This window comes from Capronia coronata (genome assembly GCF_000585585.1).
Source record: "Capronia coronata CBS 617.96 chromosome Unknown acBCG-supercont1.3, whole genome shotgun sequence".
NCBI lineage: Eukaryota > Fungi > Ascomycota > Eurotiomycetes > Chaetothyriales > Herpotrichiellaceae > Capronia > Capronia coronata.
The window spans coordinates 866,517-880,224 of NW_006912895.1; the positions used below are offsets into that span (position 1 = coordinate 866,517).

At 53.1% G+C, this 13,708-nt stretch overlaps 5 protein-coding genes across 5 annotated transcripts; 3 read left to right on the forward strand and 2 right to left on the reverse strand.

Annotated features, from left to right (window-relative positions):
- Positions 1-272: 272 nt before the first annotated feature.
- Positions 273-2,204, reverse strand: A1O1_03613 (uncharacterized protein; the record flags this gene model as incomplete). Its single annotated transcript, XM_007724514.1, has 3 exons — positions 273-1,865; positions 1,917-2,052; positions 2,104-2,204. The coding sequence occupies 3 exons, from the start codon at positions 2,202-2,204 to the stop codon at positions 273-275; spliced, it is 1,830 nt and encodes a 609-aa protein (XP_007722704.1).
- A 595-nt stretch (positions 2,205-2,799) lies between these two features.
- Positions 2,800-4,453, forward strand: A1O1_03614 (uncharacterized protein; the record flags this gene model as incomplete). The annotated part of the gene is made up of 2 exons (XM_007724515.1): positions 2,800-4,178; positions 4,231-4,453. 2 exons carry the CDS (start codon positions 2,800-2,802, stop codon positions 4,451-4,453), a joined length of 1,602 nt encoding a protein of 533 aa, XP_007722705.1.
- A 1,763-nt stretch (positions 4,454-6,216) lies between these two features.
- A1O1_03615 (bud emergence protein 1) lies at positions 6,217-8,195 on the forward strand (the record flags this gene model as incomplete). The annotated part of the gene is made up of 3 exons (XM_007724516.1): positions 6,217-6,222; positions 6,331-7,188; positions 7,248-8,195. The coding sequence occupies 3 exons, from the start codon at positions 6,217-6,219 to the stop codon at positions 8,193-8,195; spliced, it is 1,812 nt and encodes a 603-aa protein (XP_007722706.1).
- Positions 8,196-9,474: 1,279 nt separating this feature from the next.
- Positions 9,475-11,539, forward strand: A1O1_03616 (uncharacterized protein; the record flags this gene model as incomplete). Its single annotated transcript, XM_007724517.1, has 2 exons — positions 9,475-10,060; positions 10,146-11,539. The coding sequence occupies 2 exons, from the start codon at positions 9,475-9,477 to the stop codon at positions 11,537-11,539; spliced, it is 1,980 nt and encodes a 659-aa protein (XP_007722707.1).
- Positions 11,540-11,567: 28 nt separating this feature from the next.
- On the reverse strand, positions 11,568-12,980 carry A1O1_03617 (uncharacterized protein; the record flags this gene model as incomplete). Its single annotated transcript, XM_007724518.1, has 1 exon — positions 11,568-12,980. The coding sequence occupies one exon, from the start codon at positions 12,978-12,980 to the stop codon at positions 11,568-11,570; it is 1,413 nt and encodes a 470-aa protein (XP_007722708.1).
- Between the last annotated feature and the right edge of the window lie 728 nt (positions 12,981-13,708).

Consider the following 13,708-nt stretch of genomic DNA (forward strand, 5'->3'; position numbering starts at 1 on the left):
ATCAGTTGAAGGAGTGACTTGGGTCGGACAATTCCATCATGTCAGTTGCACAGCCAGAGTACGATATATTGTCGCGACACTCGGCGCGAGTCCTCGACGAGTTGATGTTCAGGAGTTCTCAAGTCCATAGATGGCAAGTGCGCCGAGGTCTCAGCCTTGCGGGCCAGGGGGTCGGCAGCCTTGTCACTGACTCTACTGTGGGAAAGAGAAGGTTGACAGCCAATGCAAGCAAAATGAATCAATGTAACGACGGCTGCAACAATTGCAAGTCTCTATTCATCTTCAAGCAAGAAGTTCAGCCAGAACTTCAGTCCTTCAACACCCTCTTCTCGACACAGCGCTCCCCGTTCCTCCGCCATCTCGAGCTCCTCGGTGGCCACTCCAAGACTCCATCCAAACCGGGAGGCCGCCTGTTGAGCCGTCACCCCAAAACCGTAGGTTTTCCAGTCCCATGGAAGCACTTGCTCTACTTCGGTTGCCTTCAAGTAGTTCAGCCACTCCTTGATCTGGCTGATTGTCTTCTCGTCGCTCGCATCGCGTCGCTGCACGACGAGGAGGCCACTCTTGAATCTTCGCAGCTTAACCGGAAGGCCAAGCTTCACCCAGGCTTCGGCGGCCTTGCGAAAGTCAGAGGGGCTGACCAGTTCCACGCCATTTTGACTCCTGTTGAACATGGCCCATAGATCAACGAGACTCATGGTGCCTCCCTGGCCTCGAAGAATTCCCCGTCGATCATCAGTTGCATACTCGGCAAGATTTCGGGCCAATTCAGACACGTAAAGCGAATTCGAACTGTCTCCGAGGACGTCTTTTGTTGTGACCATCCCTAGGGCAGCCGCTGACTGAGAAAGAACAGGATCAGAGGTGGGGCTGGAAAGGCCCAGACCAGTGCCTGATTCCACTGCAAAGCGCTCGGCAAGAGCTACAACGTCCTTTGCGGATGCCATTAGAGCCTCCAGATCCTCGAATGCATTACCCAGAACTGTTTCGTTGATCTTCCTTGTTTGTAGGCCACGTTGTTCCAGTCCAGCTATCCCAACGGAGACTGGTCGTGATGCAGGTGGTGTACTGCTTTCGCTATTGAAAGGTCTTGAGACAGGGTCGATATCCGTCCGAGGAATCGGAGGGGCAATCTGCAGCAGCCATTTGCGCTGTATCATTGCATTCTTTAACCGGTCATAGAAGACTTTGTCCCCGCCAGTGCGGAAGGAGAATTTCACACTTGAGGGCTGTTGTCCTTCTTCCAAGGTAAGCCCGGATATTTCGGGTCCTGGGGATCCAGATCGTGCGAGTGACTCCTCCAATTCGACTCTCTGGAGGTGAATCGGCTTAGGAAGCGGTGCAGAACAGATCTCACAAGCACGCATCCCTGGATGGTTATGGAACGTACAACGAGGACAAGGAATGGTGTTGGAAGTATTGCCATCGTCATAAGATCGATTTACCCTGGGCTGTGAGCCTTGATCTGAAGCCACCTCAGAAGGGGGTATGCTCTCAGGTACGTGCTTAGCATTCGCCGCGATGGCCGCTTTGAGCACAGTAGCAAAGGGTGGCTTGATGCCGCAAGCTAGACATGGCGGCAGAGGGAAAGCCTCAGTGGCAATCGTAGGATCGAAATTGGACGGCACAGGGTTGGAAAAGGAGCATATAGGACAAACCCAAGTCCCAACCACTACAGGCAGCTCCGCTGGAGAATCTCGAGACGGTCTGAATGGGCTCGTAGAGCGAGATGAAGGAGAAGACGCAGAGGTGATCCTTTGGAAAGCCGGTGATTGAGTGACGGCTGACCGACTTGCAGAACCGAAGCCACGCTTGACGGGTTTGGAATACAATGTTATTTTAGGCGATGATTTGAGGAAGCCCGCCTGAACACGCGTTGTCAATGGGAGTCCGACCGACGGAAAAGCAGAAACTACCTGATATTCATGTCGCTCCACGTCCTTCAGGTCAATGGCCCACGAGTTGGCACGTGGGTCGGCATCATCAACATAACAAGCTCGGTGAGAGGTCAGGTAGGCATGGCCTTTTTGACAAGAGGCAATCTTGTATTTCCTGGCGGACAATCAGGTTGAGTTTCCTTGTACTTGTTCAGACAATGCTAACCCTTCATAGAGGCCCACCCCGTCTTGCACAACGAGCAGCGTCTCATCTGGGGCGAGGGTTGGGCGACAGCCAGCAGTCAGATCTGGCTTCTTGAGGAACATCCGGCCTTTGGTGTGGGCTGGATATCATCTTTGACCGGGCGCCTTAACCATCAATATGATTGCTGAAAAAGTGGACCGCGTGGTCTAGTCGACGATGAACAACGCTTGAGGGAGGACGAGCCTCGATAGCGTTCGAAGTCGAGTTCAACTTAATATCCAACTTGGCAACGATATTGCGCCTGGGGAGAAATGTGCTTCCGTAGTCATTGGATAATATACGGTGGAGCACACACTTGCTTTGCATCATGTGCAGAACAAGTCTCACTCTTTTCCGTCGTGATCACTGTAGCTTGAGAGCGCATACTATCCGGGACCGAGCAATGCAAGCAAGCCATCAATACAACAACCAGCTGAGGCCATTGCTCTCTTGCACTAGAGAATAATAAAGCGGCGTGACCAGCAATACCAAAGCGGTGAGCGGATGGTTAGTGTGCACTGCACCGTATCCTCTTGGCGCAGCGCTTCTCTTCCGATCTTGAACTTGAACTCGAAGTTCGAGTCTTGCGTGAACCGCCTCTCAGCAAACCATCACCACCAACCAGACCGTCTTTCTTCTGCGCATTGCGTTCTCAGATTCACAGCGGCTTCGTCTCTCATGTATTCCAGCTCTTCTGCTGCTGGTCACCCTCCGTGGCAGGCTCAATCTTCTTACGCGCCCAACCAGAATGCTTACATACAAGTCCCAGCCCGTCAAACCTTTGGTGCACAACCACCTGTCGCGCAACCAAATTACTACGTGCCTCCCCAGTATATGCATCATCCTTCTACAGATACACCCATCGCGCAACCAGCTCCGCCTGCTAAGAAGAAAATGAACTGGTCCCCGGACGTGCGTGACTACGTCAATCGGTCATTTGCGCAGACCACATCAATCCCTGGAGTCACCAAAGAGCAAATTGAAGCAAAGCTCAAGGAAATAATCACCGATGCCACACAAACGGGAAGACTGGATACAATGAATTGGAAAGAGCTGCCGTTACCACAAGAGATGATCCAGGAGGAACGAAAGCGTGGTCTTCTTGCTCCCGTTCCCCATCCATCCTACGTTCCCTCTCTACCCACCACGACTTCGTCTCCGGTCACATATCAGTCTCATCCTGACGCTCCACGTAAGCGTAAATCCGCCGAACTGGCCAAAGAACCTGGATATACCATTGTTACACCGCCTTGGAGAACAAACGCTGGACCACTGGCAGACCGGGTTTCCTTCGTCCCCACTGAGAAGCGACCCAAGCTCGACATGAGCTCATCCGTAAGTAAATCAAAAGCAAGCCTAGAATCTCGCAGACGCCGGTTTGAAGACGCACGTGCCGGCTCCAATTCTCCACGCACACAAGAATCATCTCGGGGGGCTTCACCAGAGGCAAACATGATAGGACCGATCGTGGGCCGCTGCCAGAAGCTCGAAAAAAACTACTTCAGATTGACCTCGGCACCTAATCCCGACGATGTCCGGCCTCTGGAGGTCTTGCGTAAGACACTCGAACTGCTCAAGAAGAAGTGGCGCAGCGATGGGAACTACGTCTACATTTGCGATCAATTCAAGTCGCTGCGGCAAGATTTGACTGTGCAGCATATCAAGAACGACTTCACCACCAGTGTCTACGAATACCACGCTCGAATCGCCTTGGAAAAGGGGGACCTGGGTGAGTATAACCAATGCCAGACACAGCTTCGGGAGCTGTACAAACAAAATCTTGGTGGTCATCCCGTGGAATTCAAGGCCTATCGTATTCTCTACTTCATCCACACATGCAACCAGACTGACATGAATGACGTGCTCTCTGATCTAACCCTAGCAGACAAGAAAGAACCCGCGATCAGGCATGCCTTGGAAGTACGCTCTGCCCTCGCTTTGGGGAACTATCACAAATTCTTCAAGCTGTACCTCACAGTCCCGGACATGGGAGCGTACTTGATGGACATGTTTGTAGAACGCGAGAGATTAGCGGCACTGGCGTGTTTGTGCAGAGCGTGAGTTGGCCCTAGTCTCATCTGGGCATGGTTGTAACTAATTTTGGCATAGGTACAAACCAGATGTACGATTGCGTTTCGTGACCGAAGAACTTGGGTTTGAGTCGGATGAAGAAGCTTGCCAATTCATCATCGATCATGTTCCTGAAGAGTCACCGCCTCTGCTCGAAGAGCGTGATGGGGACGTTCGCTTCTTGACTGGCAAGGTCGGGTCAATCTTCCAAGTCGCCAAAGCGAGAGCATTTGGGCAGGTTGATATCAAAGGTCAGATTTGAGGTCCCTCTGCTGCTACCCTGTCCAGGCTCCCTTCTACTGGGACGCTGCGTGTCGACGGTAGCGGCCCTGCTGCAAGCGTCCTTCTGCTCCTCTTTGTGTCGAGTTATTTCAGCGTGTTGGACATTTCGTTTCATTCTGCACCATCGGGGTTTAGCCAAGTGTCTTCTGTTTGGCCATGGGAACAGCGGGAATGGAAGGCGCAATTTCAGTTGTTTGATTTCCTAGCGCGCGAGAGCGGATTGAAAGAGACGTGCCACATGGTACAGGATGGTGGCACGACGAAAACGATGCAGGCTACACTTTTGCCAGGTCGACGATAGCAGTCTGTGGCACCTACGACATCGATGGGTTTAACGGAGGCTATGAGATAGATGGGACAGTGGATATCAAAAGCTTCCCAGGTTCGGCCACTTCTGTGAACATGGTTGCCAATTGATGATCCAATGCAATCAGATTCGAGGCCGAGTGTCAGCACAAATTGAGCTATCAACAGCCACTGTTCAGCCATCGCGTCCCAGTCCATGATACGATTCGAGACGGAAGGCTGACCCTCAGGGGTGGAGAACGTAACAGATGCAATCTAGAATACCACAAGCACACCAGCATACTTGGTGCAGGTTGTGAGTATTGCCCGAAGCATGGACGATGATCTGATAGCATTTTATCGCCTACACCTCACCTTTCCTGGGATGTATCTTGGTCAAGTCAACAAGGGCTGGCCATGCCACTGACCGGGATCATGATCTGGGCAGGAAACATGTACGCTATAAGGCTCAGCTTGTAACTCTCATGTTTGACAGGGTGCGATTTCCGCTGCTGGCTGCTGGCGACTAGGAGCCCAGTGGTCTGCAAGAGAAAACTGTCTGGGCGTCAAGGGCTGGTGTACGTAGTATATTGTGCTTCAAATCTGCCAAAGTGCCCTGTGCTCTGTGCAGTGTGCAGGGATCCGAGCGATGATGCCGTCTGGCTTGAGCACATGGCAATGTTGTGGCAATGATGATGATGGTCCGTGTAAACAGAGAGTGACGCGTGAACGTGAACGAGGTGAGGACGAAGGTTCAACAGGGATTGGACAGAGACTTTGGAACATTCAATGCCGGGTCGGAGCTGGCCGTCGTGTAGTGAAGTCTCACGGCAGAGACATTGACAAGCGGGAGTATAGTAGGAGACAGTGAGTGAGTGGTGAGGAGAGACAGAGGTCGAAGTGCGACTTGTCAGGACTAACCTGCGCAGCTGCGTTGAGAGAAAGAGAAAGATGAAGATGAGAGCAATGTGTAGATATAACGACTTGTAGTAAGTGTGATTTGCAGCTGACAGTCGATCTGACGGTACTTGGGGGCCTCTTCATTCAACGCTTCTACATCTCCAGTTGCAGTCGTCTAGTCGATCTCGTGTCCGACCTGGAGACCCTTGTCCCTGTCATTGTCCCTTGTTTCTCTTTCTTTGCCGCCCTTGAAGTTGGGTCCGGACTTTCGACACACACGCCTTACACCTCACGCTTTGTTCACAATCTCCCTCCTGCATTGAGCAAAACGGCACAACCCTAGACCTAGACACCTTCCCCAACCCTGTCGTGGCCGCGAAACAACGTCCACCCCAACAACGCCTGTCTCGTCGGAACTGACGACCGCCGCGCCAACCATCGAGAAGACTTGTTTCATTCTGCAACTGTATATGCGCCCCATACCCATCTAGAACCAACAAAAAGCCCTCATCGTCGAAGCTACCTCTCAGGCCACTGCGGGGCCCCTCAAATGCGACAATGAAGGTACGTCGACATTACTATCCACTGCCATCTCATCGCGCGTCTGTGGGCGCGTGCAGATTCTACAGATGTCGTCGTCGTCGGGTCACTGACTTCAGCCGATCTGTCTAGGCCATTCGCCGATCTCTCAAAGGCGACAAAGAGTCGAAGCATGCGCCGAGTTTATCCATCACACCCAAGACGATCCAAGCCCTCCCACCCAAGAAAGTGATCAAGGCGCTCTACGACTACCAGCCGCAGAACGGAAATGGACAAGAGCTGGCGTTTCACAAGGGGGACTTCTTTCACGTCTTGAGCCGGGAAGATGACACGGAGTGGTACGAGGCGTGCAACCCGCTCATCCCATCCGCGAGGGGACTGGTGCCGGTGGCCTTTTTCGAGGTTGTGGGCAAACAACAGCGACAAAGCGGGAACTCTCTTTCATCTCCAGGCGAGAAATTGGATGCTCATGATTCCGGCTTCTCTGAGCAAGGCTCGACCAATTCCGGCCATACGCGATCCGAGTCAGCCGCTACCACCCGACCCACTGCACATCAGAGAGGATCTAGTATGACGGCCAAGGGCCCAGGAGCCATGGTGTACGGGGTGGTGCAGTATGATTTCAATGCTGAAAGGGCCGACGAGCTTGATGCCAAAGCCGGAGAAGCGATCATCGTGGTGGCTCAGTCCAATCCAGAGTGGTTTGTTGCGAAGCCGATCGGACGGTTAGGAGGACCCGGGTTGATCCCTGTGTCGTTTGTCGACATCAAAGATACTGCTACTATGCAGTCGGTCCCAGACCCTCTCGAGGCTGTTCGGAAGGCCGGGGTTCCCCGAGTGGAGGAGTGGAAGAAGTTCGCGGCTGAATACAAGAACAGCAGTATCAGTCTGGGCAAGTTCGACAGCCCTCAAGCGCAACTGTCTGCGGATATGGCTCGAATGAGTTTGCAACATGGTGGGTCGCAGCATTCGCTTTCCAGCAACAACTATGTAAGTGACATCCAGGAGGGGTTTGTGGCGTGGAAGATGAGCTCATGGGCTGATTCCAGGACTCGCGACAGAGCGGCGCACGAACGTCACAGCAACCGCAGATCCCCCTTGCACCGATCAGCGCATCCGTTCCGAGGTATTGCTTTGACAATGACATGTATTGGTACATCATTGAGTGCCAGATGGAAGATGGCCGCTGGTGGGAGCTGGCACGGTTCTATGCCGACTTCTACGACTTTCAGATCGCACTGTTGGAAATGTTCCCTGAAGAAGCCGGAAACAAGGGCAAGGCTCGCACGCTGCCTTTCATGCCGGGACCAGTGGCGCATGTGACGGATGCGATCTCGAACGGACGCCGACAGAATCTGGACGAGTATATTCGCAAGATCATAGCCATGCCACATCACATCTCCAAGAGCATGCTGGTACGAAACTTGTTCAAGCCGAGGCCAGGCCATGACTATGAAATCGATCCGAATGCGCTGGGCGAGGACTATCGACTGTCTGGAGGATCGCAGCAATCGTTGCAGCCGGCTTCGCGGTCGTCACTCAACCCACAGCAGCCCGGTGCTGGTGCTGGTGCAGGTGCAGGGTATGGGGGGATGCCCCCTCCTGGGAGCCGGTCGTCACAGCAACGATTCCAAGTGCCTATGCCGGCTGGAGCGGGGATGGGGATGGGAGGGCCACCATATCTACACTCTCAGGCCAGTAACTTGACGCAGGCATCCACATCGTCCAGCATCAAGGGCGGCAACGCCGGTACGCCGATGAAGGTGAAGGTGTTTTTCCAGGACGACATCATTGCCATCCGAGTGCCGCAAGACATCATGTTTTTGCAACTGAAGGAGAAGCTCATGGAACGGTTGAAGGTGAATGACGGTATTGTGATCCAGTACAAGGACGAAGCCACGAACAGCCTCCTCAACCTGGAGAATGACGACAATCTGGACGTGGCGTTACAGAGGAATCCCAAGTTGACCTTGCACGTCAACTTTGCTGCCGAATGAGCGGACAACGACTCGTTCGACTTGCAGCAAGCCAAGGTGACACGGGCTGCTCGACAAGTTGGCGATACTGATCGTCCTTGCAAAGGCTGGCTGGGGGGCCAATTCGGCACGACACAACAATCACACGTACACGACAACACAGCGTGGACCATGAGCTATGTATGTTTTTTCTTTACGCGGGCGACGTTTGGCGCATCAGGGGTTCCGGAGCTGGGGAAGACAGGATTCTTCTTTGACGCTCCCAACGCCCTTTTCTCCCAAAGCAAAAGGAGAACGCCGTCGCATTACGACGTAGGGGAAAGGGAGGATGGGAAATCGGAATCGAAATCGAATACTTTGCTTGGGCCATGTCATATCATTGGAGGTTCTTTCCTTTGTTCTCCGAGGAGCTATTTTGCTGGATGATTTGCTCAGATCAGGGTCAGGGTCAGGGTCAGGAAAAGGACGGGTTGGGCTGTTGACAGTGGGTGGTTATTGGCATCATTGGGCATGACATGGCTTAGCAATGGCTTTTGAGTCATGACTCGGAAAGCCAGCAGGAGGAAGCGAGCGAGGGCTGTAGAACTTGCGCTTTCCGATCGATCAATGGCTACAAATGCAATCAACCAGCTTGGAGTTCATCGACTTGACTTTCCTGGATATAAGGTGTTGTGGAGAAGTAGGCATTGCTACGTGATAGTGCACCGCATCGGCCACCTGTCCAGGTGTTTAGGAGCATTGTTGTAGTGTTTGTATCGTCGAATTGCCGTAGAGAGTGTAACAGGAAGAGATAGATGGAGAGTTAGTAGGTAGTCAGGAGTAAGAGGGAAGTCAGTCCATGGCCTTAGGGGTCCGTCGTCGGCAATATCCCTCTATACCTACGTAGGTACGTTCTCCGTACTCTGTAGTATTTCTATCGCCGAGCGCGAAAAAGCGGCGATGAATCCCCACCAATTAGGGCCTGTATTATTACTCGGGTGGACAATATCTGGTACGTACTAGTTAGTACCTGATACCCTGCAAGTCCTGGTCTTTGGCCTTCTGGCGAGGTCCCCGGTCCCTGTACAGGCTACACCTTACGTAGGTGGAGGATAGGTCGGTCAGATCGGTATCTCAAAACCCCAGCTTCATGAGCTGCCCACTTTCTACCATGCTCGAGGTCCTTCCTCGAACACCTTGCTCCTGTTGACTCTGTTGTCGCGTTGTAGCCCCCCTGCCTCTCTTTTGTGTGATCCCGTCTGCAGCGTTGTCTCTTTCCCTTTAGCAACCTAAGTTTGAACAATACACAGCGCATCGCACCATGAAGACCTCCTCTATGCGTCCCGTGCACAATGCCTTCCAGGCATATCTCCGGGCGGCTGTTGTCCCTGATTACTGCGCCATTCGACAAATACAACAGAGCCCCCGACATACGCTGTGCACCGACTGCATACGGACATCTCGATCTCGGAGTCGCAATCGACGGCAGCGGACACAAGCCCTGACACGGCCACATCCACAACCACAACCACAGACAGCTGGGACAGTGGAAATCGATCTTGGCGGGCGAGGCCGAAGCCTGCATACTCTCCACCGACGGCAGCCAGATCGTTTGAATCGGATAGATGAGAGCGGGCTCGGCGCAGACGGAGAAGCAGACGGAGAGGCAAATACAAGGCGCAGGGGAGGAGGAGAAGCAGCAGCAGTTTGGCCACCCGCCGTTGGCAGCAGCAGTGGCAGCGGTACTACAGGCAGCAGCCTGAGACAGGTGCGGATTCGTGTTCCCGTTCGGCGAGGACAGAGAAGATACCTTGCGACTGTGAGCGATGTTCCGGTTCATGGGCCTCTGGAAGAATATGATGAGAGAGTACAAGCGGGGAAATTGAGGGATGACCAACATCAAAGAGGTGAGTACGTACAAATAGCCAGCCAGCCAGGATTGGTAGCTTCAGGCGATGGTCTTTATCAGGTTCTAATCCCGAACGGAAACAGGCCTCGTGGAACATCTGCAGGACCTTCACGAAACTCTTCGAGACTACAACCCTCCAAAAGTGATACACCCAGATATCAACGATCTACACCCGCCCAAGAAGTCGCTATTCGGGAACCTATTCGGCAGCAGCAAAAAGAAGAAAGTGATCAATGAACTACCCGAGAACCTACCCAAGGGGTTATACATGTATGGCGACGTGGGGTCGGGCAAGACGATGCTCATGGACCTGTTCTACGACACACTTCCGCCCAACATCACGGCCAAGACACGCATCCATTTCAACAACTTCATGCAAGACGTGCACAAACGATCACACCAGGTGCGGATGCAATATGGCAACGACTTCGACGCGGTGCCATTTGTGGCCGCCGACATTGCGGAGAAGGCGACGGTGCTCTGTTTCGACGAGTTCCAATGTACCGACGTGGCCGACGCCATGATCCTGCGGCGGCTTTTGGAGGCGCTCATGTCGCACGGGGTCGTGCTGGTCACCACGTCGAACCGGCATCCCGATGACCTGTACAAGAACGGCATCCAGCGGCAATCCTTCATCCCATGCATCAACCTTCTGAAGAAACAATTGAAAGTGATCAACCTCGACTCGTCGACCGACTATCGCAAACTCCCGCGGCCACCGTCGGGAGTCTACCACCACCCACTGGACCGAGCGGCCGTGTCGCATGCCAACAAATGGTTCCAGTTCCTGGGCGATCCCGAACACGATCCACCCCATCCCGAGAAAATCACGGTCTGGGGCCGAGAAGTCGAGGTGCCGCTGGTCTCGGGACGCTGCGCGAGATTCACATTCCACGACCTGATCGGCCGCGCGACCGGAGCGGCCGACTACATTGAGATGATGCGGCATTTCGACGCGTTTGTGGTGACGGACGTGCCGGCCATGACGTACCGCGAACGCGACTGGGCGCGCCGCTTCATCACCTTCATCGACGCCGTGTACGAGTCGCACGCCAAGCTGGTGCTGACCACCGAACTGCCGCTGTCGCAGCTGTTCATGTCCAAGGCCGAGCTGGAAGAGTCGCTGGACAACGTGACCAAGAACGTGGCAGACCCCAAGGTCTCGTCGGACCGCAGTGACAAGAAGGTCGCCGACCATGCCAACTCGGTCGACACCGACGGCGAGGGCGCTGACGTCGACGATGTCATGCGCAATCTGATGGACGATCTGGGCATGAGCATGAGCATGCTGAAACAGAGCAGTCTGTTCAGCGGCGACGAGGAGCGCTTCGCCTTTGCCAGAGCCCTCAGTCGTCTGAGTGAGATGGGTAGTCAGGAGTGGATCGAGAGAGGATTGGGCCTGGAGAAGAAGGGCGGCCTCGAGGAGAGGGAGGGTTGGCAGAGAGTCAGGTCGAGATGGAGGGAGGATAGTTTGTAGTCAGGACAATCTTCTGTTTTCTGTCTGATCACTTGACGCCCACTGCTCTCAAGAATACTTTTCTATTCTCTTCCTCCACAATCCCTTTGACCACGTCCGCCATGGTTTCCACCTCGACGATCTTGCCTTGACCATGAGAGAACCGCCATTCTCCTGGTTCATGTCTATTGTTGTTGGTCTTGCTCCCTCCGCTGTACTTGTTTCCATTGCTGTGCTCGTGATTGTGCTTATGCTTGTGCTTGTCTTTTCGACCGTCTGCCTTTTTCTTCCCGGTAGCAGTAGTAGCAGTAGCAGCAGAAACATGATCCGACGCTGCTTCCGCCGCCCGATCCGCAGTGGTGGTGGTGGCACTGGTGTTGGTATTGGTGTTGGTATTTCCAGAAGTGGTGCCAGCCCTAGCCATAGACCAACCCATCCCATCTTCCTTCTCGTCGTCTGAATCATACCGCACCTGGAACGCCTGCCAATTCAGGCCCCTAAGTTCACGGACATGAGCATCGACCAGATCTTTGGGACCAGAGAAGACCATGATCCCTGGGTATCCTGGTTTAGTCAGGCCTGAGATTGAGATTGAGTTTGATGATGATGGTGAAGAGGAGGAGGATGAGGACATTGTAGTGCCGGTGGTGGAGATTGTCGTTGTCGTTGTTGTAGGAGTGACTGCCAGTTTCCGCTTCGACAGGGCTAGAAGATGATGGAGCCAGATGATGACTGTTTTGGGACATCGTTGCTGTAGTTCATGATGTCCGCGTCGTATCTTGTGTTGAGGATCGTTGTTCTTGATATCATTTTCAATTTCAATTTCAATTTCAATGTCAATCTCAGTGCCAATGTGACTGTCAGTAGTGTCGTCGTCACCATGGCCATCATTCCTCCGCGGTTGACTGCCTCTCTTTCTAGGGCGTCCGTGATTGTCCTTCGCCCCATCATGTATGCTAGCACCAGTACTTGCAGAGGTGCCTGTACCTGTACCTGTACCTGTGCCAGTCTGCAAATTCGAAGCCACAATATCCTCAAAAACCTCAATGATTTGGTCAAGAACTTCCCCTGGTCCAGAGTTATCTTGATATCCATTGTCGATGTCGATGTCGCCGTCAATACTCTCGTCGCTCTCATTGCTCTTGCCATTGCCATTGCCATTGCCATGACTACGTTCATCCGCCAAGCCCAACACCTCCAAAACACTCCGTTTGGTCACGTCACGAATATCGTTCTTCGCCCCGTCCCGCGCGGCAATGATCTCAGGAACACCTCTGGTGGGATACAGATCCGGCAATCTGATCGTCAGGACCGAACTGGTCGAATTGGTCGATGTATACGATGTATAATGCAGTTCACGACTCTGGGGAATGTAAGACAGTGTTGTGGGATACATTGCCTGCAGCAGGGAGAGTTCTGTCTCGAGACGGTCGGTGAGGGATGACGATGATGATGATGACATTAGTAGTAGTAGTAGTAGTAGTAGTAGTAGAGACCCTTAGCCCTTCTTCTTTCTGGTACCAAGGGTTGTTCTGGTCACTGACAGTATCCAACCTTGGGAGAGGTAGTAGACTGTGGTCTTGTGTTTTGTGTGAGTGGCAGTGCGTAGAGTGGCAGCGAGTGAACTGGGGAACTCTTGTTAACGTCTACTACGTCTTTGATTCAGTTAGTAATATAGGGTAAGGGGTGATGTCAGCCTTGCGTCTTTTCATTGGTTCCTGGACCAACGTACCAACCCATACTACCGTATGGCCATCATTGCGAAAGACTACCACTTGGAACACGTCCCACCTTATCAATACCACCAGCCCATGTTCGTACAACATGGGGGTTTAAGGTCCATCAAAAGTTAAAAAAGCAGTAAAATACTCGATTCATCGACTAGTATATCAGAGTTGCATGACTCCAACAAAGTCTTGCCTCATTTCCATCTTGAGTGGCCGGAGATTCTCCCAAGGGCGGTCGGTTACAGCATGTTTCCAGGATCGCTATCGCCAACCCGTTTCACTCCGACCCATTCCGTTTGATCTGCTTCCAATCCATCGTCTCGTGTGAAGAGCAAAAGACAAGACCGTGACCGGTGCCGATGTTGTCGCTCATAGCACTCAACCTCGGATCGTGTCGAGGAGAGTCTCACGGTTGCGTTGGCGGCTGACCCCAATGCTTCATCTCCTGTAGGCGTTTGTCTGT